Consider the following 23,767-nt stretch of genomic DNA (forward strand, 5'->3'; position numbering starts at 1 on the left):
CACACTGTGGTCCACTCCATGTTTCAGATTTCTCCCAGCGGCAGTGTCCCGATGACATCGCTGAGGCACGACAGCTGAAGACCAGATGATGGGTCTTCTTCATGATGATTCAAACGATGGGGATCGCTGCAGCACCATGCAGGAGGCAGAACATTCCTCCGGGCACTTCTGTGGACACACCGGGGCCGGCGCAGATGTCGCTCCACGGTCGCAATGCAGGACGGAACAGCGGCGCAGCCGAGAAGCAGAACATCCCAACATCATGCCGGACACCGACGACGAGAGCCCGGATGACGCTAGCCCGGTGCAAACTTCAGCCACCATGCAGCTTAAGCCCAAGGGAGACCACCAGTGAGCACCCGCGGCGAGAAACATCAAATGTCCTCCAAACCAGAAACCAACCGCAGCAATTCAAATGTAAACATTAGAGAAGCGGTTGAAAACGGCGAAACGACGAACAACGACCTCTCAGTGGCTGCCAGCAATCAGCAACAGTCCCAATTGTAGCTCTGACTGTTAGACTAGTCACAAACATAAGGAAATAAAATAAAATGTAAATCTAATAGTACATTAACATGATTTGTTGTGGGTGGAGAAGCGGCGAACAGACGACGCCAGCGTCCTCTCCCCCACGTTGCCTAGCAATGATGTTAGGTCAAATCAAGAGTCAGGGGTTTAAATAAAGTGAAATATCAGACACATTCCATACAAACCACTGCTTGCTAAGATTTCATTTTTTGGAAGTAAATAAAGTTTGAGGTGAAGGTCTAAATTGTTGGCAAAACCGTTGAGGGTCAAAACCCATTTCCAGTACATCAGAAAGTTCTTGTAATTTGCCTAAACTAAATGAAGAGAGCAGTCATATGATGTGGTGTCATGATACAACATTTACATTTAATCATTTAGCAGACGCTTTTATCCAGAGCGACTTACAAAAAAGGGGAGAGCAATAGAAGCAACGAAACAAATAAGGCCAACAACCTGTAAGAAATCTCAATTAATTAGCACAGTACACAATTTTTTTTATTTTATTTTTTTTATAGACATCTACAACAAAAACTCACGTACTTAAAATACAGAACACTGGATTTTGATAGCTATGATACAACGCTGTGATAGAAAAAGCCCTTAATATCACTTTAGTGTTAATTGACATTATTTTCAGTCATAGAAAGCTTATTTTAAAAAAGTGCAACGGTTGGATTCCTGACACTCTAAATATGTTATTTGCACATAAGTAGTATATTTCAGTGCAGTGTTGTTTTCTATGTAGTATGTGAAATTATAAGTAAAAAAGGATTAGTGCAAAAAGTGTTAAAAATTAATGAAACCAGTAACACTTCAGAATAATGGTCATTAGTTAACATTAGTTAATGTATTAACTAACATTAACTAACCATGACCAATACATTTGTTACTGTATTTGTTCACCAGTTTATTAATGTTAGTTAATAAAAATACCACTGTTCATGGTTTGTTCATGTTAGTTACAGTGCATAAACTAATGTTAACAAGATTTTAATAAAGCATTAGTAAACGTTGAAATTAACATTAAAAGATTAATAAATGCTTTATTAGTGCAGTTAGTTCATGTTAACTAATAAACCTTATTGTAAAGTGCTACCATGAAAACACCTTTGAAGTGCCACATGATAGGTCTGAATTTACATGACAGACAATACATATACCTTATATAATCTAAAAGTATATAGATGTTATTTAAAGTTATTATATAGTAATTGAGATCGTAAGAAACGCATATTGAAAATGAGTCATTTTATTGTATTTCCAGCACGGTGTGAACTCAACTCAGCTGCTGTGTTTGGCAATGATTCAGTCAGTCAGGCATTTAAAGGCACACACAGCTTCTATTATTCCAAACGGTTGTGTGCATAGTTGCATTTAGTGTGGAGGATTGCAGATATTTTTCAGTATAGTAGGATAATTGTTGGCAAGGCATAAAGATGACAGATCTGAGTTTGTGATTGCTCTTATTATGTGAAAGATTCGCCATTTCCATCTGCTGAAAGTGAAATGTTCATTGAGTCACTGGAGTTGCCTGCTGTGTTCTCTGCTGTGGATGTTAAACCCTGGCAAAAAAGCAGTAGAAAACCTTAAAGATAAATTTTACAACATTATATGCATGTAGTTTAGAAATACTCACGCTCATGTTGCAGTCAAAGGGGCGATAAGAAAAGTTTCTATCAAGAATGTCATCTTCAAGAATAGGTTCCCTGTAACGATACAAAAAATGCTTTTCTTATTTTCCTTTTTTTGTCATTCAGTTCTAATGAATTGGGCAATACATACCTTTTTCCTTTTTTATTCCGCACAAAAAGGACAGCACCAACAGTAAATATCACCAAAAGAGTCACTCCCACTCCAACAGCAATACCTACAGCTGAACAAAACATGTTTTTGTGTTTTTCAAGGAAATACAGAATAAACGGCAGAATTTGACAAGTCACATTTTACAATTCAATCTAATTCATTGTCACTAAAGACTATTCATATAATGTTACAAAAGGATTTAAAATAAATGCTGATCTTTTCAAATAATCCTGAAGGTTTATTATTGGTTAATTATTGATTACCTAATAAGGAACTATCTCCTTAAGTTAGTAATTTGATATTATTTACTGGTTAGTTAAGCTTGTGTCTATATTAGTTAATAGCAGTAGCTGAAGTGTTAATGTAGTACTCCTCATTAGTCCTGCATTACTTCCTGCATAGTTACTTACTAATAATGGACCATTATTATAAAATGTTACCCTTTTTTCTCCAAAATTCAACATGTGGAATAGTCCTTGCATTAAGTAACCAATACAGAGATCATGCTCGGTCTTTACATTTTTGTGATCGGTACAGGAGATGATATGAGCTGATGAGATAATGCTGCGAGTGGCAAGTCGAAAACAAGTAAAAATTATTTCTTGGCCAGTAAAAAAAAAAATATCATGACCAGAAATCTTCTCAATTCTCCCTCTATTTGCAGGAGTAGTGTAGAGTTTGGGTCGTGTGTGTGAGATGTACTGTATGTAAGACTGGGAGGCATTATTATATCTCTTACTGTCACGAGTGTGTGGAAGTGGTGACACCTCTGAGTCACAAGGCCCGGGAATAATGTGAATATCATCAATAGCTATACTTCCTTCGGGACCTGCTCCCTTCAGGAATGCAAATATAAACTGTGGAGAGAGGAGAAGACAATGATGTACAAATGTGTTGGGGTTTTATTTGATTGAATCTTAAAACTGATTCAATGGTAAGTTCACCCAAAAATGAAATGTATGTAATTAAATGACTAAAGCACCGAATAAAGCATCAAAAATTAATTTTTGTCCAAAAAAAAAACTTTATTCAGCATTGTCTTCTCTTCTGTGTTTGTTTTAAATCCTCAAATAAAGATTCAAACGGTTATGAATCAGTGTATTGATTCATGATTCGGATCACCAATGTCATGTGATTTCAGCAGTTTGACAAGCGATCCGAATCATGAATCAATCCGCTGATTCATAACCGTTTGAATCTTTATTTGAGGATTGAAAACAAACCCGGAAGAGAAGACAATGCTGAATAAAGTCGTAGTTTTTGTTATTTTTGGACCAAAATGTATTTTCGATGCTTCAAGAGATTCTAATTAACCCACTGATGTCTCATATGGACTACTTTGATGATGTTTTTATTCCCTTTCTGGACATGGACAGTATAGTGTGCATACACTTGCATATGCTCTCGGACTAAATATAAAATATCTTAAACTGTGTGTGAAGATGAACGGAGGTCTTACGGGCGTGGAACGACATTAATGACATAAATTTCATTTTTGGGTGAACTAACCCTTTAACATTGATCCTGTGAATTCTGCATTATATAGTTATATACCCAGAAAGGCTCTCGGTATGACACATAGATGTTGCCTCTCCTCCACACGTCGCCCTGATCTCCTGAATCCTCCCATGCTATCTGGCCAAACTTATTCCCGCTGTTATGGGCAGTCCTGGGAAAGACAGTGTCCATTAATTGTAATGCATGTAGATATATAAAAGGTGTTTTTCTTTTCATGTTTCTGTACCTGTTATTGACGTATAATCTGAGCGTCCCAACATTGTGCCCATACATATGATACCAGAATGTGAAGCAGTGCCCCCTGCTGTCAGGTGTGAATATCTCACTCAGGATCATGGCAGTGTCTCCCCAAATCCCCACAGAACTGTCCATATAAAGGTAATAACCTACAGGCACAAGAGCATCAAAGACCTTGTTTATGAAAATGTGACCACTTGTGATGATTTTTAAAATGAATGGTCAGATTTCATCCTTATATAAAATCACTCACTCTTTAGTGTGTTGGTAAAGGCCAGTTTTTTTTTTATATACAGATTTAGATTTATCCCAGGGACTCAAATCTGTTGAATCACTTACTAAAAAGACTTCTCCTTTTTTTATTAATTGGTTCAGTGACATCGCTAGGTTACATTGTTGCCAGTATGTAGGTGACAATCACTCATTCAATTATTCACTCAACCGATTAATAAAAAAAACATCCAAAAACGGTTTTAGTCTTACTATACTTAAAGTTTGTGTGCTACAAATAAAATAAAAAGACTCAAGAAAGTTTTCTGAATTGTTCATGAACTAAACAAATGTTAAAGGTGATAAACTTAGTTTAGCTCTTAAATCAGCACTAGGTAACTTTTCGACCTTCATAATATATTTTTTAAGACTCTTGTGATGATAAATCGACTTACAATAGGTTGAATGACACGTCTGCCATAGCCTGATGGGGTCTGTGTCGTTTTTAATCGTACTTTTAAACTTCGGGTTTCGGGTAGTAACCCGAGAACAAAAAGAACTACAAAATTCGACTGCTTTACGGCATATACGTCACTTCCACCAACACACACACTTCCTTACATTCAGACGTGCGAGCCCAACTTTGTTCGTCGGATAATATAGTCATATCCGAAGCAGCACAGACAAATAAGAAAGAAAAGGTTTTGCTGGAGGAAAGCAATAAGAGGAAATGAAAAAGTGATGTGATTAAAGGCAGGACGAGGATCAACACGTGACTCTGGCTTGTAAACGTGAGCATCGTTATTATTTGGCGTTTGAAAAAAAATAAAACCCATGAAATTATATTCATATGACATGCTGAAACATAAGCCACTGACTGTAACGTTACCTGGGATGAAGACATTTCACACGCGACGCCAGAAGAACTCTGAACTCCTCTTGCAGTGTTCAGGGGAACTGTTAGTGCTGCACCGACCCGCGGGACGCTTTTATTAAGTTATTTGGCCCGCCCCGCACCACTGTATATATTTTTACAACCTGCCGCGCACCCGCGACCATTAAATAGACATACGGGGTCCGCGGGTTATGAGACGACCCACGCATCACTAGTTCAGGGCTCTCAGGGTTGTCATGTCAACAAATGCACGCGTGATGGCATCCCCTGTTATAGGATGACAGATCTTACGACAGTAGTTGAGGACATTATTTTTTCCAAACTGTAGGGGGACCCCGAGAGCAAAAGTAGCCAAGTGCTGCTTTAAAAGTAAACTAAGTTTATCAAAGAATATTTGAGTAAAATAACGTCTTGAAGATGAAGGATTTTTTGGATCACCCAAAACAGATCTTAATACAACAAGTCAACAGGGTTATAGGATGTGCCCGAAGCCTAATTCCAAATTCAAAAAGGCACGGAAAAGTATTAACACATTCTACGGAGCCCCTGAAGGGACATGGTAAGGCTTGCTGTGGTTGTCGGATTTCACTTATTTTGGGCAGATAGTAAGGAGAGATGACTGATAGGGCGATTTTGGAAGATTTGGTGTGCAACAGATCCTGATCGTCATTGACAAAATATCACGCTCCCTATACACAGACTACACAAGATTGCGAAAGTAAAAACTGAACATGCATTCAAAAGTGATTTCAATACCCCACATATTAATGATGCCCACAAATTATATACAATATGGTTATATATAACTATATAATTGCCATATCCCTTTAGCTGTTCTATATAATGCATTTCCTTTCATAGTATTCGGCTTCAGGCACATATCAGATCTATCTGTATAATTCCTTCATGAACCAATTTGGTAACACTTTACAATACGGGTGCACTAACATTAACTCATGCTTTATTAATGGACAGATAATCATGAGGTAATGTATAACTCATGAAGAACTAAACCATTTATTAAAGGGATAGTTCACCCAAAAATAAAAATTTGATGTTTATCTAATTTGATGGGCATCCAAGATGTAGGTGTGTTTGTTTCTTTAGAAGAACACAAATGTTATACATTAACTCATAATTATCTGTGCGTTAGTTAAGCATGAATGAATGCATATTAGTGCACCAGTCTTATAAAGTGTTATCACTAATTCTTCATAACATTTTAATGGAGCTCAGTGAACTCTTTGAGCTCACCTGTGGAAGTGTTGGTGGTGTGGTCCACACTGGGTCTTGTGTGATTTCCAGTATGTGCCTGGACTCTGAGCCAGTCTGCATTGTCCACCTCTACCAGATTCATCCAGCTGCAGAAGTTTGCCTCAAAGTCACATTGTCCTGAAGGAGTGCAGGGATCGTTTGAAACCTGTACATCATCAAGCGCTATGACTCCCTGCTCAGTCTGGCCTACAATCCCCTCCACCACAATCTGAAAAGACAGCTGTATTAATGAGGACACTCCTGCAGTTCCACATCATTAAACTCAAGGGTACAGGCTGTAGTATAACTTGTGGCTGGGTTATTTGCACTAATATGTGACCCTGGTGACGTTCAATGCTCTTCAGAGTTAATGCTGCCCATGACACCGCCTGATTTATTCAGAATTATAAAAAATCCTGACTGAGTTGACGCAAAGTGAGGACACAAGTTTTATAGCTATTTTTTAATGGAAACTATAATTCAATATTTTCTTCTGGTATTGTTTGATATCTTAAAGATCACCGCCTTCTAATGTAACTGTGTATTTTTTAATTTGTTGCATTTGTAAACACTTTGTTTGGCAGTTTTACATTGTGACCTCATGCTGAGGACAGGTTAAATTGACATGTTTCCAAGTATAGAGTGTGCTTTTAAAATAATACTAGCAATTAATTACTAAAGCAATTAATATCCTTAGTTTACAAATTTCCCTTAACTGTAACTTTTAAAGTATTTTTATTGTGTTGATATTCTTACTTTCGAACAAAATAGGGTTTTGTATTTGTGACATCATGTTTTATTCCATGATGATATTTTGTAAATTTCCTACCGTGAATATATCAGAAATGTATTATTATTAGTAATGTGCCTTGCTAAGGACTTCATTTGGAGAACTTTGATTTCCTCAATATTTAGATTGTAGGTTTTTTTTAAATAGTTGTCTCGTCCAAATATTCTCATATCCTAACAAACCAGACATCAACGCAAAGCTTATTTATTTAGCTTTCATATGATGATCTAATCTAAAAAAAAATTAAAATGTACCCTAATGACTGGTGTTGTGGTCCAGGGTCACATATGTGATTGTAATTCTGAATGTGCTGGACGTTTCAATCAGTCACCAGATACAACGCTGACTCAGAGACTCACTCTGTAGTTCGACCCAGAGAGGGTTAGAGGGGTCTGGGCAAACCTCCACAGTCCTCCCTGCTCTCCAGACTTGGTCACCAGCAGAGGCCGATCTTTGTCTGAGAACTTTTGATATACATTCAGGGTCCCTGTGCCCTGTCCCTCCATGTAATACCAAAGCTGGAGACACTTGGCATCACCTGGAATGAAGATCATTTAAATGTATAATTTGTTACATTTATATAGTGCTTTACATGGAAGGGGAATCTCCTCAACCACCACCAACGATCATGAAGATCATATATTCTCATAAGAGTTTTCTACCCTGAAGTTAATAAATTACATATAATCACACAGTTAAAAGATACACCAATTTCTCTCACCTGTTTGAAGCGGAGATGTCATTATAGCACTTTGTCCTTGCACATGGGTAGACGCGCTTTCCATATAAAAGTAGGATCCACTCGCTGTGTTGGTTGTATGGTCGAAACTAGGTCTAGATTTAGATTTGACATTATTTCCTGACACTCGGATCCAGTCCAGGTCATCGTCGGCCTGTTGTATCCAGCCACAATTCCCTTCTTCAAAGTCACAAAGACCCTCTGAAACAAATATTGGCTGGAGATATTAATAAACATTTATCTATCAAAATGTAAAGATGCTATGATAATAAACTTCTATCTAATATATATTTATTATTTTATATTGTATTTTTTGTGTAATTTTGTGTAACAAGTAAATTTAGGAATCAAAACATAATGTACAATATGTAAAATAGATATTTATTTTAAGAAATTGCTAAAAAAATATATTTATTTAACAGCCTTATTAAACTATATATTTTGTTTTCAAAGAGTAATATGCAAAAGACAATTAATTTCAAAGACAATATAAAAATGTAAAATGCTAGAAATAAGCATGCATGATTAAATATTCAATTCTGGCTGCTACCAAAATATCTGCTGATAATGAAAATGGTTCCGATGTCATGCATCTTTATAAAATTACTTCATCAACTGTAAATGTAAAAAACTAAATGTTATGTTAAACCACATAGGCTACTCATTAAACCTAGTTAAATAAAGATTTGTCATTTAATTGCAGTGTGTTTTTTAAGTTTTATGGTCAAGATCCCCTTAATCAAATCACCTCACATTTTTGCCTTTGACACGAAGCAAATGCTTTAAATTTGCCACTGAACTAACAGTTAAAGTTTGATACCGAAGACAGCATCTAGATGGATGAATACATTATGTTACAGCCGTGCCAAATGCTTGTGGTGCTCTAGTAAGCTTAGAGGACAATTCAACAGGGCAATGTGAAAAACAACAGACCAAATAAGCTACGTTATTAATTACCTGTGGGAGCACAGGCACCCTTAGTGACGGATAAATCATCTATAGCAATGTGCCCGGACAGTCCTCCAACTGAAGCCTCAATTAATATCTGATGAACTTCTGTCAGGTTCACATGACTCTGAGCCAACTGCCACTCATTCCTCTGAGACCCTGTCCTCTGCCACATCTAGTTTTAAAGACAAAACATTTTTTAGAGTTAGTATAAAGCATTTAGCATTTAATACAAAATTCCCATGAAAATGGCCAGAAAATGTAATTCTTGAGAGTCTTACTGATCTGACGTGATTGGATGAAATGTCATTTACAGACATTCTTAATGATCCCACTGTTGCTCCAAACATGTGATACCAGAATGTGAAGCAATACCCATCGGGTCCAGTAGGGGGCGACAGAGGAGACTTTAAATGAGCCTTATCCCCAGTTCTGCCATGACTTGAGCTCTTGATGTACAAATAATACCCTGTAAAATAACAAAAGACATATAATTAGGATTTTCTTTATATGATGATTGAGCTGACACTGATAGGGTGGAAACAGTTGTTGGCTCACCTTTTCCACTGGTGTGGTCACCTGAAGGGCCTGTATTTGGGGTTTCAGTAGGTCCGCTCCATCTCTCCCAGTTTAGGTCCTCTGTAGCTCCCTGGATCCATCCGCACAAGTCATTCTCAAAGGAGCATGTGACCAAGGAAAAGTCTGGAGTACAGAAGAAGTGAGACATGATCTCATAATGTGTAGGCTCAGGTCACTGAGCAAAACTTTCTCATTTCACATTTAAAAATGTAAACTACTGATCAAAAGTCTTTGAAAAATATATTTAAGATTTTGAAAGACGACTATTTTGCTCACCTAGACTGCGTTTATTACAAAAATACAGTAAAAACATTAATATTTTGAAATATCAAAATGAATGTGGAAATGAAAAATGTGGAAGTGAAAAATGTTTTCTATTTATAAATATATTTTAAAATGTCATTTATTTTTGTTATGGTAAATCTGAATTTTCAACATTACCAAATGATCCTTCAGAAATTATTTTAACATGCTGATTTGCTGTTCAATACAAATGTCTAATAATTGTTTTATAAGACATTATAAATAGAAGAAACAAGATCATTATGCAGATTTGCCTCTGGCCCTCTAAACATATATTATCTCAGCTATCTTCTCAGCAGCTTTCCCACCTGGAGGTTGGTAGTCCTTCTCACAGTTGTGGAAGGAGACATCATCCAGGGCAGTGGTCTGAGTTGCAGACAGGGAAACTTCCTGTCTGAGTGAGGTCTGGCTGCTAAAAATGATCTTAGATGGGACACAATGAAAATTAAACGGGGCACTTGACCGAATAAGTGTATCTATCATTTGAGTCTCATACACATTGACTGTGCCATACCCTGTAAGGCTGGTCTTGTTTGCCCAGGGGTAAGTGTTCTGGGACCCACTCAGTTGAAGTGCGGCTGAATCTTGACCAGAGCAGCGTCCTGTCCTCTCCTTTCTGTAGGATCACACTAAGATTGCCTAAACTTCCTGCTCCCATGTGGAAGTGAAACCTAGTGCGCAAGAGTTGAAAAGGACAGTTGGGTACAAGGAACATAGCAAGTGTTTTGTAATGGTATTTGTCTGTTTCACAAAAACAATATTTTACTTCCCTTTAATTTAGTCCACATTAAAATGTGTTTTTGCACACCATAATCATGAGTGAACTCACAGAAGCTGACAGTACGCAGAGCTGATGGGCAGGGGTGGGCTCTGAAACACAGCCTCATTCTTAGATGGATCCATGATAAACATCTGCATGTAGTGCCCTGAGTGGAGGTAAAGAGTAAAAAGAAAGATGAATTATATTTATTTTCATATGTTAATGTCACAGATTGATCTGAATTACCTGTTCCAGTAGTGAGGTCAGTAGACAGGTCTGTGTTGTCTGTGGCCTTTACCCTTTGCCACTTGTTAGGACCTACACTTATATCACTCCATTGGCACTGTCCATTCTCAAAATTGCATGGACCTAGAAAGACAGTCAGAGAGATATACAGACAGACAGACAGAGAGATATACAGACAGACAGACAGAGAGATAGACAGAGAGACAGACAGACAGACCGACAGACAGAAAGAGATAGACAGACATATAGACAGAGAGAGAGGGATAGACAGACAGACAGACAGAGATAGACAGAGATTGACCGACAGACAGAGAGAGAGATAGACAGAGAGAGAGAGAGATACACAGACAGACAGACAGACAGAGATATACAGACAGATAGACAGAGAGATAGGCAGATAGACAGACAGACAGACAGACAAAAGTGAGACGACCAGAGACAAAGTTATTGGATTACACCATGTGTCATTCACGGGGAGAAACCTTTACAGTACACTAGTGAGTAACATTACTACAATAACAGATGTGAACAACCGTTAACCTGCCATTCTCGCTCTGTCTGCACAGTGTGTGTGAATGCGCTGATGGCGTATGACGTCTGCGTGAACAGGCTGCGCAGTGATATGCTAACACACGTTGACTGATTGATAGGGAACACATGCTATCATTTCATTCAGACTTGATTTTATGGTCCTACACCTTCCACAGACAATATATCTATATATTTATTAAAATACATTTGCTATCAGGATATGAGGAGACTTTCAACCAGCATAACAAAAAAAAAATTCTATAGAGAATCACCTATTGCACCTTAAATACAAATATTTTAGATTTTGTATATTTTAGAAAATTTGAATTTTATTTTTTATTTTTATATAGTCTTCCAGAAGAAAGAAAATAGCAACAAAATGACTCACCACAGGTTTCTTCATCTTCCCCTAGAGGGCAGTCTAGGACATAATTACACTGAGCACCAGCTGCAATGCATGCTACTCCATCTGACCGCCAGCAGTGAAATTCGTTCTCCTGAATTTGACAAACCATATCAATTTATTACTAAAAGGATAGCTCTCACAATGATTTTTCTCACAAATGAAAAAAGTTGCAAAAATGTGATCTTTGTAACTATAGTAGTATAGTCACTGTATGCAATATTAGTTAAAGCTGAAATGTCCTGACCTTACAAGGGTTGACTGTTGGTGAAGCTGAAGGAGCGTCGGTCATTGGTGTAGTTGCTGTCGCTGGAGTCATCGTTGGCTCAGGTGTGACTGGAAGCTCACTGTTGTCAGGATCATGAGCACATGTCACAGAGAAGGAAATATCATCCACCGCTGTTTGCAATGCATGGGGCTCACCATTTCCCACATACTGGAACACAATCTGAAAATAAAGTAGAGTTTTATTTCTTTTGTGTCACTACTGATATTATACAGTATTTGTGGCATGAAATGATATACATATACTAGTGTACACTGTAAAAAACTCTGACCTTGCTCTTAACAGAGGTAGAAAAGGTGACTTCTGCTCTGTGCCAGAGGAAGCTCTGTGTCAAAATCTTGTCCCAAAGTATATCATCATCATCTCCATTACGAAGTGTCCTCAGTGTGACGGCTAGCCTGGAGCTAGTGCTGTCACCATGAGAATAGTAGTAGAACCTCACCTGCAAGGACAAAGTAAATCAGTGCATATGAAATAGACTTTGCATTACATTATTTGATCGAAACGTGACTGCATAATGGCTCACGGTGCAATCAGAGCTCGGCAACAGGGTGCTGGAGATGATCTCTGCTGTCTGGATCTCAGTCAGATCATGTGCTGGAGTAATGTAATGACCTAGAACATGCCACATGCCCTTCAGAAATCATTCTAAAAGGCTAATTTGGAAACCATTAATTGAATTCTTTAGGATTCTTTGATGAGTAGAAAGTTAAAAAAAACAACAACATTTATTTAAAATAGCAATCTTTTTAACACTATAAAAGCCTTTAAATCAGTGTTATGCATTCTTGACAATAGTGACCAAAACTTTTGAATATTAGTGTGTGTGCTTTATATTTGAGTACCTGCTGCAGTGTTGTGGGTGTGGTCTCTAGGTGGTCCATATTTAGGCCAGGCTTGTTCTCCCTTCTGCAAAATCCAGCCAGCTTCCAAATCCCTCTTCTCCCACAAGCACATGCCCTGCTCGAAACTGCAGCGATGCTTATAGCCTTTTACATCTAGACCGATAAAAGACATGAGGTATAGTTCTTCATATTATCTAACGGTCCTGTGGAGTTCATCAGTGCTTTAAAAAGTTTGGCACTATGATGCCCTGACACAACCATGTTTTTGAAAGCTTAAAGGGTTAGTTCACTTAAAAATGTAATTTCTGTCATTAATTCCTCACCCTCATGTCGTTCCAAACCCATAAGACTTTCATTCATCTTCAGAACACAAATTGAGATATTTTTGATGAAATCCGAGAGCTCTGACCCCTTCATAGACAGCGATTAAATTACAAGGCCCAGAAAGGTATCAACTCTTACCCTGCCAGCGTTTAAAAAAAAACATAAAAAATAACAAAAACAAAAGTTGCCAGCCACTGCCAGCGTTTTTCACAAAGTGTATAATTTTCACAAAAATGAAATGGCCCATTGAATATTTTGTGAATATTTGATTTGAAATGAATATTTGAGAATACCTTCTTCTTTAAAGGGGTGGTTCCGTGTTTTTTTTAGGCTTGGTTGTGTTTATGGGGCGCAGTATAACATGTCTTAATACTTCTTCTTTTTTTATGCCGTATTTTTCTTCTATTCTCCCTTTATTCCACACCGCTGTCTCCACTGTCCTTTGAACGGCTCGTTTGCTTCCTGCTTCTATGAAGCTCATCCCTCCGAAAAACGCAATGGTCTTAGATTGGTTAGATGGCCAAATGTAGTTTCCTGTATTTTTATTGGCTGAAGTGCCAAGCACAGGTTGCGGAAACGCCACGCCCCTTACCATTACGGGCAGAAGTCACATCTGCGGAGACTAGCAAGAGTTTATGATCTCACCAACCCAGGAAGAAGCTCGTTGTAGTTCAATCCGGCCGTTTTTGTAGGCAATAAACTGACATAATTTAAAAGACAATAACAAATTTTCATTTTGGGGTGAACTAACCCTTTAAACAGAAAGTCATACCACAAAGCTCTTCATCAGTGCCATCACCGCAGTCATCGCTGTAGTCACACACTCTGTTTGGCTCCACACACACATGGTTGGAACATGTGAACATGCCTTCCTGACAAGATTCATGAGGCTCTGAAGGAGGAATAATGGATGAAGGATACATTTTTTCAGCCCATTACATTGTGTTAAAGGTTGGATCACTTTTACTAGGGACATGCTAGCTGTCAAAGTAGGATCCATTCATTATGCTAAGCTAAGGTAGCAGCGACTCTGCCAAACTAAAACAATGCATGCACTAAGACAAAAATGCATTTGCCCACATATCTAAATGTAGGAAAGAAGTTCAATAAGCCCCATTTCTAAAAACGGTGCAGTGTTCCTTTAAAACTGATTTATCAGCAAGAATAAGTTGAGGTGTTTGTAACCTGGCAGAGTGCAGTTGGAGAAGCTGATGTCATCTATAGCAATGTCCCCAAGCTCACTGAAGCTTCTGGTAGCTTCAAAGAGGACAGCGAAAACCTGATGGGTGCGACCCAGGCTCAGCTCTGCCCGATGCCACTCATCTCCATGGTTACCAGACATCCACCACAAGGGCGTCCTCCTTGGACCTTCTTGGAGGAACACTTTTAGTTCCCCAATGCCTGGCAAAGAGGAGATTGTATGAACTACAGTATAAATCTTTTAGTATTACCCGATGTAATTGAACACATAAAGACATCTAGTCTTACCCTCTCCAAACATGTGGTAGTAGAATTCAAGCAGACACTCATTGCTGGCCTCTTTCATGGCCGGACTCAGTAGAGCAGCATAACTGTTCTGCTCACCATGACTGGCTTCTACTGCCATGTACCAGCCTACGACAAATATATGTTTTATTATTATATTACACTGATAGAATGTTTTTTGCATTATATATTAGTTATGGGAATTCAAATAGTTTGAACTGGTAAAAAAATTATTTAGCAATTCTTTACGTCATTATGTGGTACTTGAAATCTGTGTGGCATGTCACATGGTTTAAAATTCTCAAGTACAGCTCTATATGTACGTCCAGGTCAGTTGGTTGCTGTCTTGATTCAGCTCCAATCATGCTATGATTCAATGCCATTTCAAAACTCATTGTTATTTGCATTTACAATAAACAAAACAAAAAAACAACAACAACCCCCCCCCCCCCCCCCCCCTTTGGATGACGTTATTTTTATTAAAACCAAGTCAATAGGTTCATTATAATATTAAAATGTAAAGTTTGGTCAGTAAAATTCTTACTTTTTGAAAAAAATGAATACTTGATATATAATGTAGCATTAAATGTTGCATTAAATATTAAAAGTGACAGTAAAGACATTAATAATATTAAGATTATTAATCTTATTAATCTCACCATGACTGGCTTCTACTGCCATGTTAAAGCCCATGACAAATATATATTTTGTTATTATATTACACTGATGGCATTCTGTTTTTGCATGATATAATTCTGACTCAAGAACTGGTAAAAAAAAAAAAAAAAAAAGATTTAGCAATTCTTTACGTCATTATGTGGTACTTGAAATCTGTGTGGCATGTCACATGGTTTAAAATTCTCAAGTACAGCTGTATATGTACGTGCAGTTTTTTTTTTCTATTAAGCTATACTGTAAGGGTGTTTATTATCATTTAATTTATTCCAGGTCAGTTGGTTGCTGCCTTGATTCAGCTCCAATCATGCTATGATTCAATGCCATTTCAAGCCTAAATATTATTTGCATTTACAATAAACAATACTAAAATTACATCAAGTTTAAATCTTTTGAAGAGTTGTTTTTTCCCCCATTTTTCAATGAAGTTATTTTTATTAAAAACAGGTCAACAGATCATTATAATATTAATATGTAAAGTTTGGGGTCAGTAAAATTCTTACTTTTTGAAAAAAAAAAGTATACTTGATAAAATGCTGCATTTAATGTTGCATTAATTATTAAAAGTGACAGTAAAGTCATTAAAAATGTTGAGATTTTTATTTCAAATAAATGCTGTTCTCTTTAACTTTCTATTCAGCAAAGAATCATTAAAACTGCATCACAGTATCACTGAGTAAAAATCTGCTTTGCCATAACAGAAATAAATGACATTTTAAAACATATTAAAATAGAAAACAGTTTTTAATATAAAAATACTATTCAAAATATTAACTTTTTTAAAACTGTATTTAAATCAAATAAATGCAATCTTAATGAATAAAAGAGACAAACATAAAAAATTGTACCAACCCCAAACTTTTGAACATTAGATTATAATGTCCAGCCAGCATTATATATGCATTATATAGTACACGCCAAAAAGAATAGTAACAGTTTAATTCCAAGTTAGTTGTTCTCCAAAATATTTTACCCAGTTCTGTGCCAGTAGTGTGGTCAACTGATGGGCCAGTGTTGGCGGTGGTTGTACCATTTTGGTCCCGCTCCCAAACAAACTGCCCAACACTGATATCTTTCCATTCACAAGTGTCTGTCTCAAAGTCACAGCCAACAAACACTCCACTTTCCACACTGATCTCTGAATGTAAGTCAATGAAAAGACAGTATCCCTCAAATAATGCTTATTTTCTTGAGAAAAACACTTCACCACATCAGCAACAATACAGCAATCATTCAAACCAATGATTTTTTCACTGATTAGAGAGACAGTTTACCTTTGCATGGCTCATTTGTCTGTAATCTAATGTCATCCACTGCAATGTATCCTTCACTGCCTGTTTGTGCCTCTATGTGAATCTGATATATCAGGTTTACACAGGTTATATGATATAATTACACACAAACAGATACAATATAAAGGTGAAAGTTTACCAAATAGATAGGTATTTCACACCTGAAAGGGTTCGGTCTTAGCCACAGTGATAGAGACATTTTCCCAGTTGTTCCCAGTGACCCGTGTTTCAAACAGCACTTCTTGCTCCGTTGCACCTGAATCTAATAGCACTCTAAGGATCCCAGGGTCACTGCCAATAGAAAAGTGCACCATAAAAACGTCATTAATCACACCTGACAGTCAAACAGTCGAAGAAAGGGCAGAAGCAGAAAGCCATTAAGAACAGACCTTCCATTTATATGGTACCAGAACTCAAAACAAGAGTCACTGGTCGGCCGGATCCATTCAGAGCTCAGCACAGAACTGCTTTTTTGGCCTTGCCTGTTTTTTTTCGGAGATGGGCTTAAAAGAAATTTGCCTAAAAGAGGAACAGAAAAATCATTGATCATCATGTGTTGTGTCTCATCAGCTGTCATGATATCTCTTTTGACTTAACTATAACATAATTACTCATACTCCAGGAAATCAGGGAGGTTAGACTGATATTTTTCCGCTAGTCCTCACCATCTGCAGTGTGAGTAGTGTAATCGAAAGGAGGACCTCTGTAATGACCGTCTGCATGAATCCAATCACGATCATCTCCATTATCAACATTCACCCATGTACACTTCCCTGACTCAAAATCACAACTTCCCGTCTGGAAACAAGCTCCAGTTTTAACTGAGACATCATCCAGAAGAACAAATGACTCTGAGTTTTGACTGAGCTCTGCTCTGAACGCCACCTGTGTGCAAATGCAAAATGACATCAATAGATGCCAAGCAAACCACATGGCACACAGTATTCTTCTTTCCATAATTGAGGATACTAAACACAGGATACCCTTTTGGGTAACACTTTACTTGAAGGGGTGTGCATAAGACTGACATGACAGCTTCATAATCATGACATGACACGTGTCATGAATATGAAGGAGTTTTTATGCATGTTTATAACAACTGTCATTAAGTGTCTTAAATTTAGTTTCTTAAATTTGATAATTAATCTGCTATGTCATTTCATGTCTGTTTATGACAGGTTATGTTGTCTTGGTAATGTCAAGTTGTCATAACAAAGACAATTTCGAAATGTCATCATTGCATTAAAAATGACATAATTAAGCGAATGACACTTAATGACAGTATCATAAACATGCATAAAAACTCCTTAATATTCATGACATGTGTCATGTCATGATTATGAAGGTGTCATGTCAGTCTTATTCACACCCCTTCAAGTAAAGTGTTACCAAACGTTCTTATCCTTAAAGAAAAAATAGAAAGAAGAGAAGCAGTGATGAATCATCAGACCAGTTATGTGAACCGAACCAACTGGTTCACTGAAAAGCTGTGACTCAAAAGAATGATTGGTAACACTTTAGAATAATGGTCATTATTTAACATGAACTAATAATGAACTGCACTAATAAAGCATTTATTTATCTTTGTTAACGTTAATTTCAACATTTACTAATACTTTATCAAAAACCTTGTTAGCATTAGATAATGCGCTCTGAACTAACATGAACAAACCATGAACAGCTGGACTTTTGTTAACTAACATTAACACTGATTAACAAATACATTAACAAATGTTAGTTAATACATTAACTAATGTTAACTAATGAACATTATTCTAAAGTCTTACTGAATGGGTCATTCACAAATTCATACTTGGTTAGGGTGATCACTGAAAAACAACTTCAATTTTGTTCTGTTTCTCACCCAAAGCTTTTCAGTCAGTCACGTTCTGTTACGTCAGAACGACTGACGAATGGAGACCCAGTGACGCAATGTCTCTGTTCCCTCCTTCAAGGAATGAGGGAATACGAATTCACAGAAGACAAAGTCATACAAGTTTGAAAATAACATGTTTTGATATTACAAAGAAAAAGAACTCACTCTGAATTTGGAAGGAGATGACACCGTGACCTCTGCTACCTCCCAACTTTCAGAAGTCGTTCCAGAAAGAGACCAGAGTGCGGGACCGAGCTCCCCATTCAGAAGAACATGCACTGAGAGCACTGAGTCCCCTGAGCCTGCAGACAGCCTATACCTACAAACAGCCTCTAAAACATTACTCTCAACTGAGTTAGGACAGAGCTTAAAGGGTTAGTTCACCCAAAAATGAAAATTCTGTCATTAATTCCTCACCCCCAGAATAGTTTTTGTGAGCAAAATTTTTTTCGCTTCATAAAATGATTGTAGCGCCGCTGTAGTGAGATGGGCTTTGTAACGACGTCTTTAGTGCCTTTATGGGTCTTGAGAGAGGAAATGATATTGGTGTCAATGAAGGCCTTTCTGATCCATCGGATTTCAACAAAAATATCTTAATTTGTGTTCCGAAGATGAACGGAGGTCTAACGGGTGTCGAACGACATGAGGGCGAGGAATTAATGACAGAATTTTCATTTTTGGGTGAACTTAACCTTTAAATACAAAAACTAGATTCATAATGGATGAATATAAGATTATTAGTTCAAAGACACAAAAGCATACCAGAACTGCACGCAGGACTCTGTAGATGGGCTATACTCTGGTGTCAGAAGATTTGAAATCTCTGTTTTCAGAAGACTGGACCCAAGCACAGCCATTGAATGGCCTGTCATAAACAGATGACATGGGTCATTACATTATACAAAAAAAAAAAAAAACCTTTCTCAACAAAAGCACTTGTTCCCTCACCAAGTTGAGTTCTGTAGGTATGGTCAGTATGGCCACTGCTGCCGTCCACACGGAGCCAGATATTGCTGTCAGTCACATCGTGTATAAAGCCACACAGCAAGGGATCCTCAAATCCACACGGGTCTTTGGTACAGAGATCACTTTAATAGCTGGGAATGTCTGGTAATTACATGAGACGCTTTGAACACTTTGACTTACTGTGTTCCACACAGGCTCCTGCAGTCACTCTGAAGTCATCAATGGCCATGAAGCCGCTGCCTCCTGCTGTTCTGCTCCCTGAGAACTTTACCTGTAGCAGGTGATATTCATGCTCTACCTGATTTTTTCTTGATAAATATGCATACATGTGGATTGAGATTTAGAAAACATGTCAGGGGGCCTTACTCGATCAACGTCTGCAGTACTAATGGAGACTTGTGCGTTTAGCCACTCAGAGGTCTGGGTGCCTCTTCTTGTCCATGTGATGGTTTCCATTGTTTTCTGAAACCAACAATACAAATTTCTGTCTAGACCACTATCATCAAAGATGCCTGACAATTAACATTCAGTTTGGATTGGCTTTTGGATTGGATTGGATTGGATTGGTTTTGTTCTGGACAAGAACTTCCGGCACATCAATGCAGCCTAGCCCGGATAAGAGCAGGGAGAGCAGCGATAATCCCCAGAACAGAAGCAACATAAACACATGGTATTACACATGGTATTCTTATTTCTTATGCATATGTAATCACTATTTTAATTAATTTCTATGTAAAGCACTTTGAATTGCCATTGTGTATGAAATGTGTTATATAAATAAACTTGCCTTGCCTAATGTATTGCAGATATCATTAGTGCCAATGTTTAATGTACAAAATAATTCAGGAATTTAGTCTGATTCAAGGGGAATCAGAATGCCAAATACTGACTGGACAAGAGGAGGAGCTGGGTATGGAGGAGGGTAAAATGAGCTCTGGAGAAACACGACAGCTGCTGATAGTACTAAAGCAGCTTATATACACTGATCAGGCACATAACATTATGACCACTGACAAGTGAAGTGAATAACATTATCTCTTCATCATGGCACCTGTTAGTGGGTGGGATATATTAAGCATAAAGTGAACATTTTGTCCTTTTTTTGGTCAAAGTTTTCAACATTATTAATAATAATAAGAAATGTTTCTTGATCAACAAATCAGCATACACGAATGTTTTCTGAAGAATCATGTGACACTGAGGACTCAAATGATGGATGCTGAAAATTAAGCTTTGCCATCAAAGGAATAAATTGCATAATAAAATAGAAAACCACTTATTAAAAAAGGTTTTACTGTATACTGAACTACTGGAAATGCTAAAAATCTTTCATGCTATATTTATTCAAGAAGTTTAACTCTAAAAAAAATTGCTGTGCAAGCGAAACAAGCCTATGATTCATAAGCATGACAGAAATGACACATGCCATGTTGACGTACCGTCTCAATACGCAGATCTAAGTTTCCAAGAGACGTTCCTAACATGTAGTACCAGAATCCAATACAGACGTCAGTGCTCTGAATTATCATCGGCGCTGAAATGACTGCTGTCTCACTGGTATCTTGTTCTCCAGACATATTTACAATGAGATAAAACCCTGCAAGAGAAAACATGAAGATGTATAAAAAAAATACTATAGACTGACCTGATCGGTCCGCTAAAGGGTAAAATAATGAATCTTACCATTGTCATTTTTTAAGGTATGGTCATATAAAGGTCCTAGCCATGGTTCATTCACCTTTCCACCCACTTGATGGATCCAGTCGAATCCATCATCTGTCTCCTGGATCCAGTCACATAGTCCTGAAAGAAAACATCTGGAATAATTAGCAGACAGCTCACAACACAAACACAAGTTTACATATTTTGTGAGGACCTTCCATAGACAATTATTTTGATACTGTACAAACTGTATATTCTAAGCCCTAACCCTAAAAACAGCCCTCACAGAACACTTTCTGAATTTTTGTTTAGCATTTTAACATTTTCAAGGTTTCACAGCAGAACATTGGCCAAAGCATCACACTGCCTCCGCCGGCTCGCCTTCTTCCCATAGTGCATCCTGGTGCCATGTGTTCCCCAGGTAAGCGACACACACCATCTCAGGCCACTTTCTTCCATTGCTCCGTGGTCCAGTTCTGATGCTCACGTGCCCACTGTTGGCTCTTTCGGCGATGGACAGTGGTCAGCATGGACACCCTGACTGTTCTGCGTCTATGCAGCCCTAATGCAACAAACTGCGATGCATTGTGAATTCTGACACCTTTCTATCACAACCAGCATTAACTTCTTGAGCAATCTGAGCTCCAGTAGCTCGTCTGTTTGATCGGACCACACGGGCCAGCCTTCGCTCCCCACGTGCATCAATGAGCCTTGGCCGCCCATGACCCTGTGGCCGGTTCTCCACTGTTCCTTCCTTGGAGCACTTTTGATAGATACTGACCACTGCAGACCGGGAACAGCCCACAAGAGCTGCAGTTTTGGAGATGCTTACCCAGTCATCTAGCCATCACAATTTGGCCCTTGTCAAACTCGCTCAAATCCTCAAGCTTGCCCAGTTTTCCTGCTTCTAACACATTGAATTTGAGGACAAAATGTTCACTTGCTGCCTAATATATCCCACCCATTAACAGGTGCCGTGATGAAGAGAAATCAGTGTTATTCACTTCACCTGTCAGTACACACACACACACACACACACACACACACACACACACACACACACACACACACACACACACACACACACACACACACACACACACACACACACAAACCTAAAGGATTATTAGGAACACCATTCTAATACTGTGTTTGACCCCCTTTCACCTTCAGAACTGCCTCAATTCTACGTGACATTCTTTAGAAATGTCAGATGTCAAATGTCATGGAGATTTGTGGGATGCACATTAAGGGCATGAAGCTCCTGTTCCACCACATCCCAAAGATGCTAAATTGGGTTGAGATCTGGTGCCTGTGGGGGCCATTTTAGTACAGTGAACTCATTGTCATGTTCAAGAAACCAATTTGAAATAATTAGAGCTTTGTGACATGGTGCATTATCCTGCTGGAAGTAGCCATCAGAGGATGGGTACATGGTGGTCATAAAGGGATGGACTTGGTCAGAAACAATGCTCAGGTAGGCTGTTGCATTTAAACGATGCCCAATTGGCACTAATGGGCCTAAAGTTTGCCACATCCCCCACACCATTACACCACCACCACCACCACCACCAGCCTGCACAGTGGTAACAAGGCATGACAGATCCATGTTCTCATTCTGTTTATGCCAAATTCTGACTCTGTCATCTTAATATATTAACAGAAGTCGAGACTCCTCAGACCAGGCAACATTTTTCCAGTCTTAATTTTTCCAATCTTCTGTCCAATTTTGGTGATCTTGTGCAAATTGTAGCCTCTTTTTCCTATTTGGAGATGAGTGGTACCCGGTGGGGTCTTCTGCTGTTGTAGCCCATCCGCCTCAAGGTTGTGTGTGTTGTGGCTTCACAAATGCTTTGCTGCATACCTTGGGTGTAGTAACGAGTGGTTATTTCAGTTAAAGTTGCTCTTCTATCAGCTTGAAACAGTCGGCCCATTCTCCTCTGACCTCTAGCATCAACAAGGCATTTTCTGGCACAAACAACCATGCCACGCTCAAAATTGCTTAAATCACCTGTCTTTCCCATTCTGACATTCAGTTTGGAGTTCAGGAAATTGTCTTGACCAGGACCACACCCCTAAATGCATTGAATCAACTGCCATGTTATTGGTTGATTAGATAATGGCATTAATGAGAAATTGAACAGGTGTTCCTAATAATCCTTTAGGTGAGCGCACAAACAGTAAATACATGCATATATATATATATATATAGTCAAGACAATGATCCAAAGCACACAGAGGGCCGTGCACATGAGATATCCTCACAATTTAGCAGATCTGAAAATTTGTTGCAAGGAAGAAAGAAGAAATGGAAAGAAATGGGAAAATTCATCCACTGTAAATACATCAATATACACATACATCCATGGTTTGCTCATTCATCTCTTACCCTCCTGAAAGTTGCAGTCCATGGAGGACGCAGGTGGAGAGGTGGGCTCGGTTGTTGGAGCTGGTGTTGTTGGGATCAGGTCAGAGCAGCGCGTATTCCTCCTGATATACATGTCATCCAAAGCAATGACTCCTTTTTGTAAATATTGACCCACGGCTTCAAACACAATCTGCAAACAGTACATTTAATGACCTATTGTCAAGTATCTGATGGTGTGGCATGT

The 23,767-nt window shown here is 38.2% G+C and overlaps 1 protein-coding gene across 1 annotated transcript in view; it reads right to left on the reverse strand.

The window, feature by feature from the left end:
- Positions 1-1,589: 1,589 nt before the first annotated feature.
- si:ch211-106h4.4 (MAM and LDL-receptor class A domain-containing protein 1) overlaps positions 1,590-23,767 on the reverse strand; it is a 61,736-nt gene continuing 39,558 nt past the window's right edge. The window contains exons 17-53 of the mRNA XM_067453591.1: positions 23,545-23,713; positions 21,177-21,296; positions 20,933-21,090; positions 19,860-19,955; positions 19,674-19,764; positions 19,476-19,598; positions 19,290-19,392; positions 18,693-18,846; positions 17,317-17,536; positions 17,041-17,170; positions 16,813-16,942; positions 16,634-16,715; positions 16,333-16,497; positions 14,688-14,813; positions 14,385-14,600; positions 13,972-14,091; positions 12,876-13,028; positions 12,557-12,645; positions 12,302-12,472; positions 11,992-12,192; positions 11,730-11,838; positions 10,811-10,933; positions 10,634-10,730; positions 10,319-10,475; positions 10,113-10,227; positions 9,481-9,624; positions 9,204-9,391; positions 8,932-9,097; positions 7,957-8,175; positions 7,595-7,773; positions 6,446-6,674; positions 4,076-4,235; positions 3,886-4,000; positions 3,071-3,188; positions 2,311-2,401; positions 2,165-2,234; positions 1,590-2,090 (exon numbers count right to left, since the gene is read on the reverse strand). Of these exons, the coding sequence (XP_067309692.1) occupies positions 1,995-2,090; positions 2,165-2,234; positions 2,311-2,401; positions 3,071-3,188; positions 3,886-4,000; positions 4,076-4,235; positions 6,446-6,674; positions 7,595-7,773; positions 7,957-8,175; positions 8,932-9,097; positions 9,204-9,391; positions 9,481-9,624; positions 10,113-10,227; positions 10,319-10,475; positions 10,634-10,730; positions 10,811-10,933; positions 11,730-11,838; positions 11,992-12,192; positions 12,302-12,472; positions 12,557-12,645; positions 12,876-13,028; positions 13,972-14,091; positions 14,385-14,600; positions 14,688-14,813; positions 16,333-16,497; positions 16,634-16,715; positions 16,813-16,942; positions 17,041-17,170; positions 17,317-17,536; positions 18,693-18,846; positions 19,290-19,392; positions 19,476-19,598; positions 19,674-19,764; positions 19,860-19,955; positions 20,933-21,090; positions 21,177-21,296; positions 23,545-23,713 (5,193 nt within the window). The 3' untranslated portion in view covers positions 1,590-1,994. The remainder of the gene's footprint in view (positions 2,091-2,164; positions 2,235-2,310; positions 2,402-3,070; positions 3,189-3,885; positions 4,001-4,075; positions 4,236-6,445; positions 6,675-7,594; positions 7,774-7,956; positions 8,176-8,931; positions 9,098-9,203; positions 9,392-9,480; positions 9,625-10,112; positions 10,228-10,318; positions 10,476-10,633; positions 10,731-10,810; positions 10,934-11,729; positions 11,839-11,991; positions 12,193-12,301; positions 12,473-12,556; positions 12,646-12,875; positions 13,029-13,971; positions 14,092-14,384; positions 14,601-14,687; positions 14,814-16,332; positions 16,498-16,633; positions 16,716-16,812; positions 16,943-17,040; positions 17,171-17,316; positions 17,537-18,692; positions 18,847-19,289; positions 19,393-19,475; positions 19,599-19,673; positions 19,765-19,859; positions 19,956-20,932; positions 21,091-21,176; positions 21,297-23,544; positions 23,714-23,767) is intronic.

Source organism: Pseudorasbora parva, chromosome 9, assembly GCF_024679245.1.
Source record: "Pseudorasbora parva isolate DD20220531a chromosome 9, ASM2467924v1, whole genome shotgun sequence".
In the NCBI taxonomy this organism is placed as follows: Eukaryota; Metazoa; Chordata; class Actinopteri; order Cypriniformes; family Gobionidae; genus Pseudorasbora; species Pseudorasbora parva.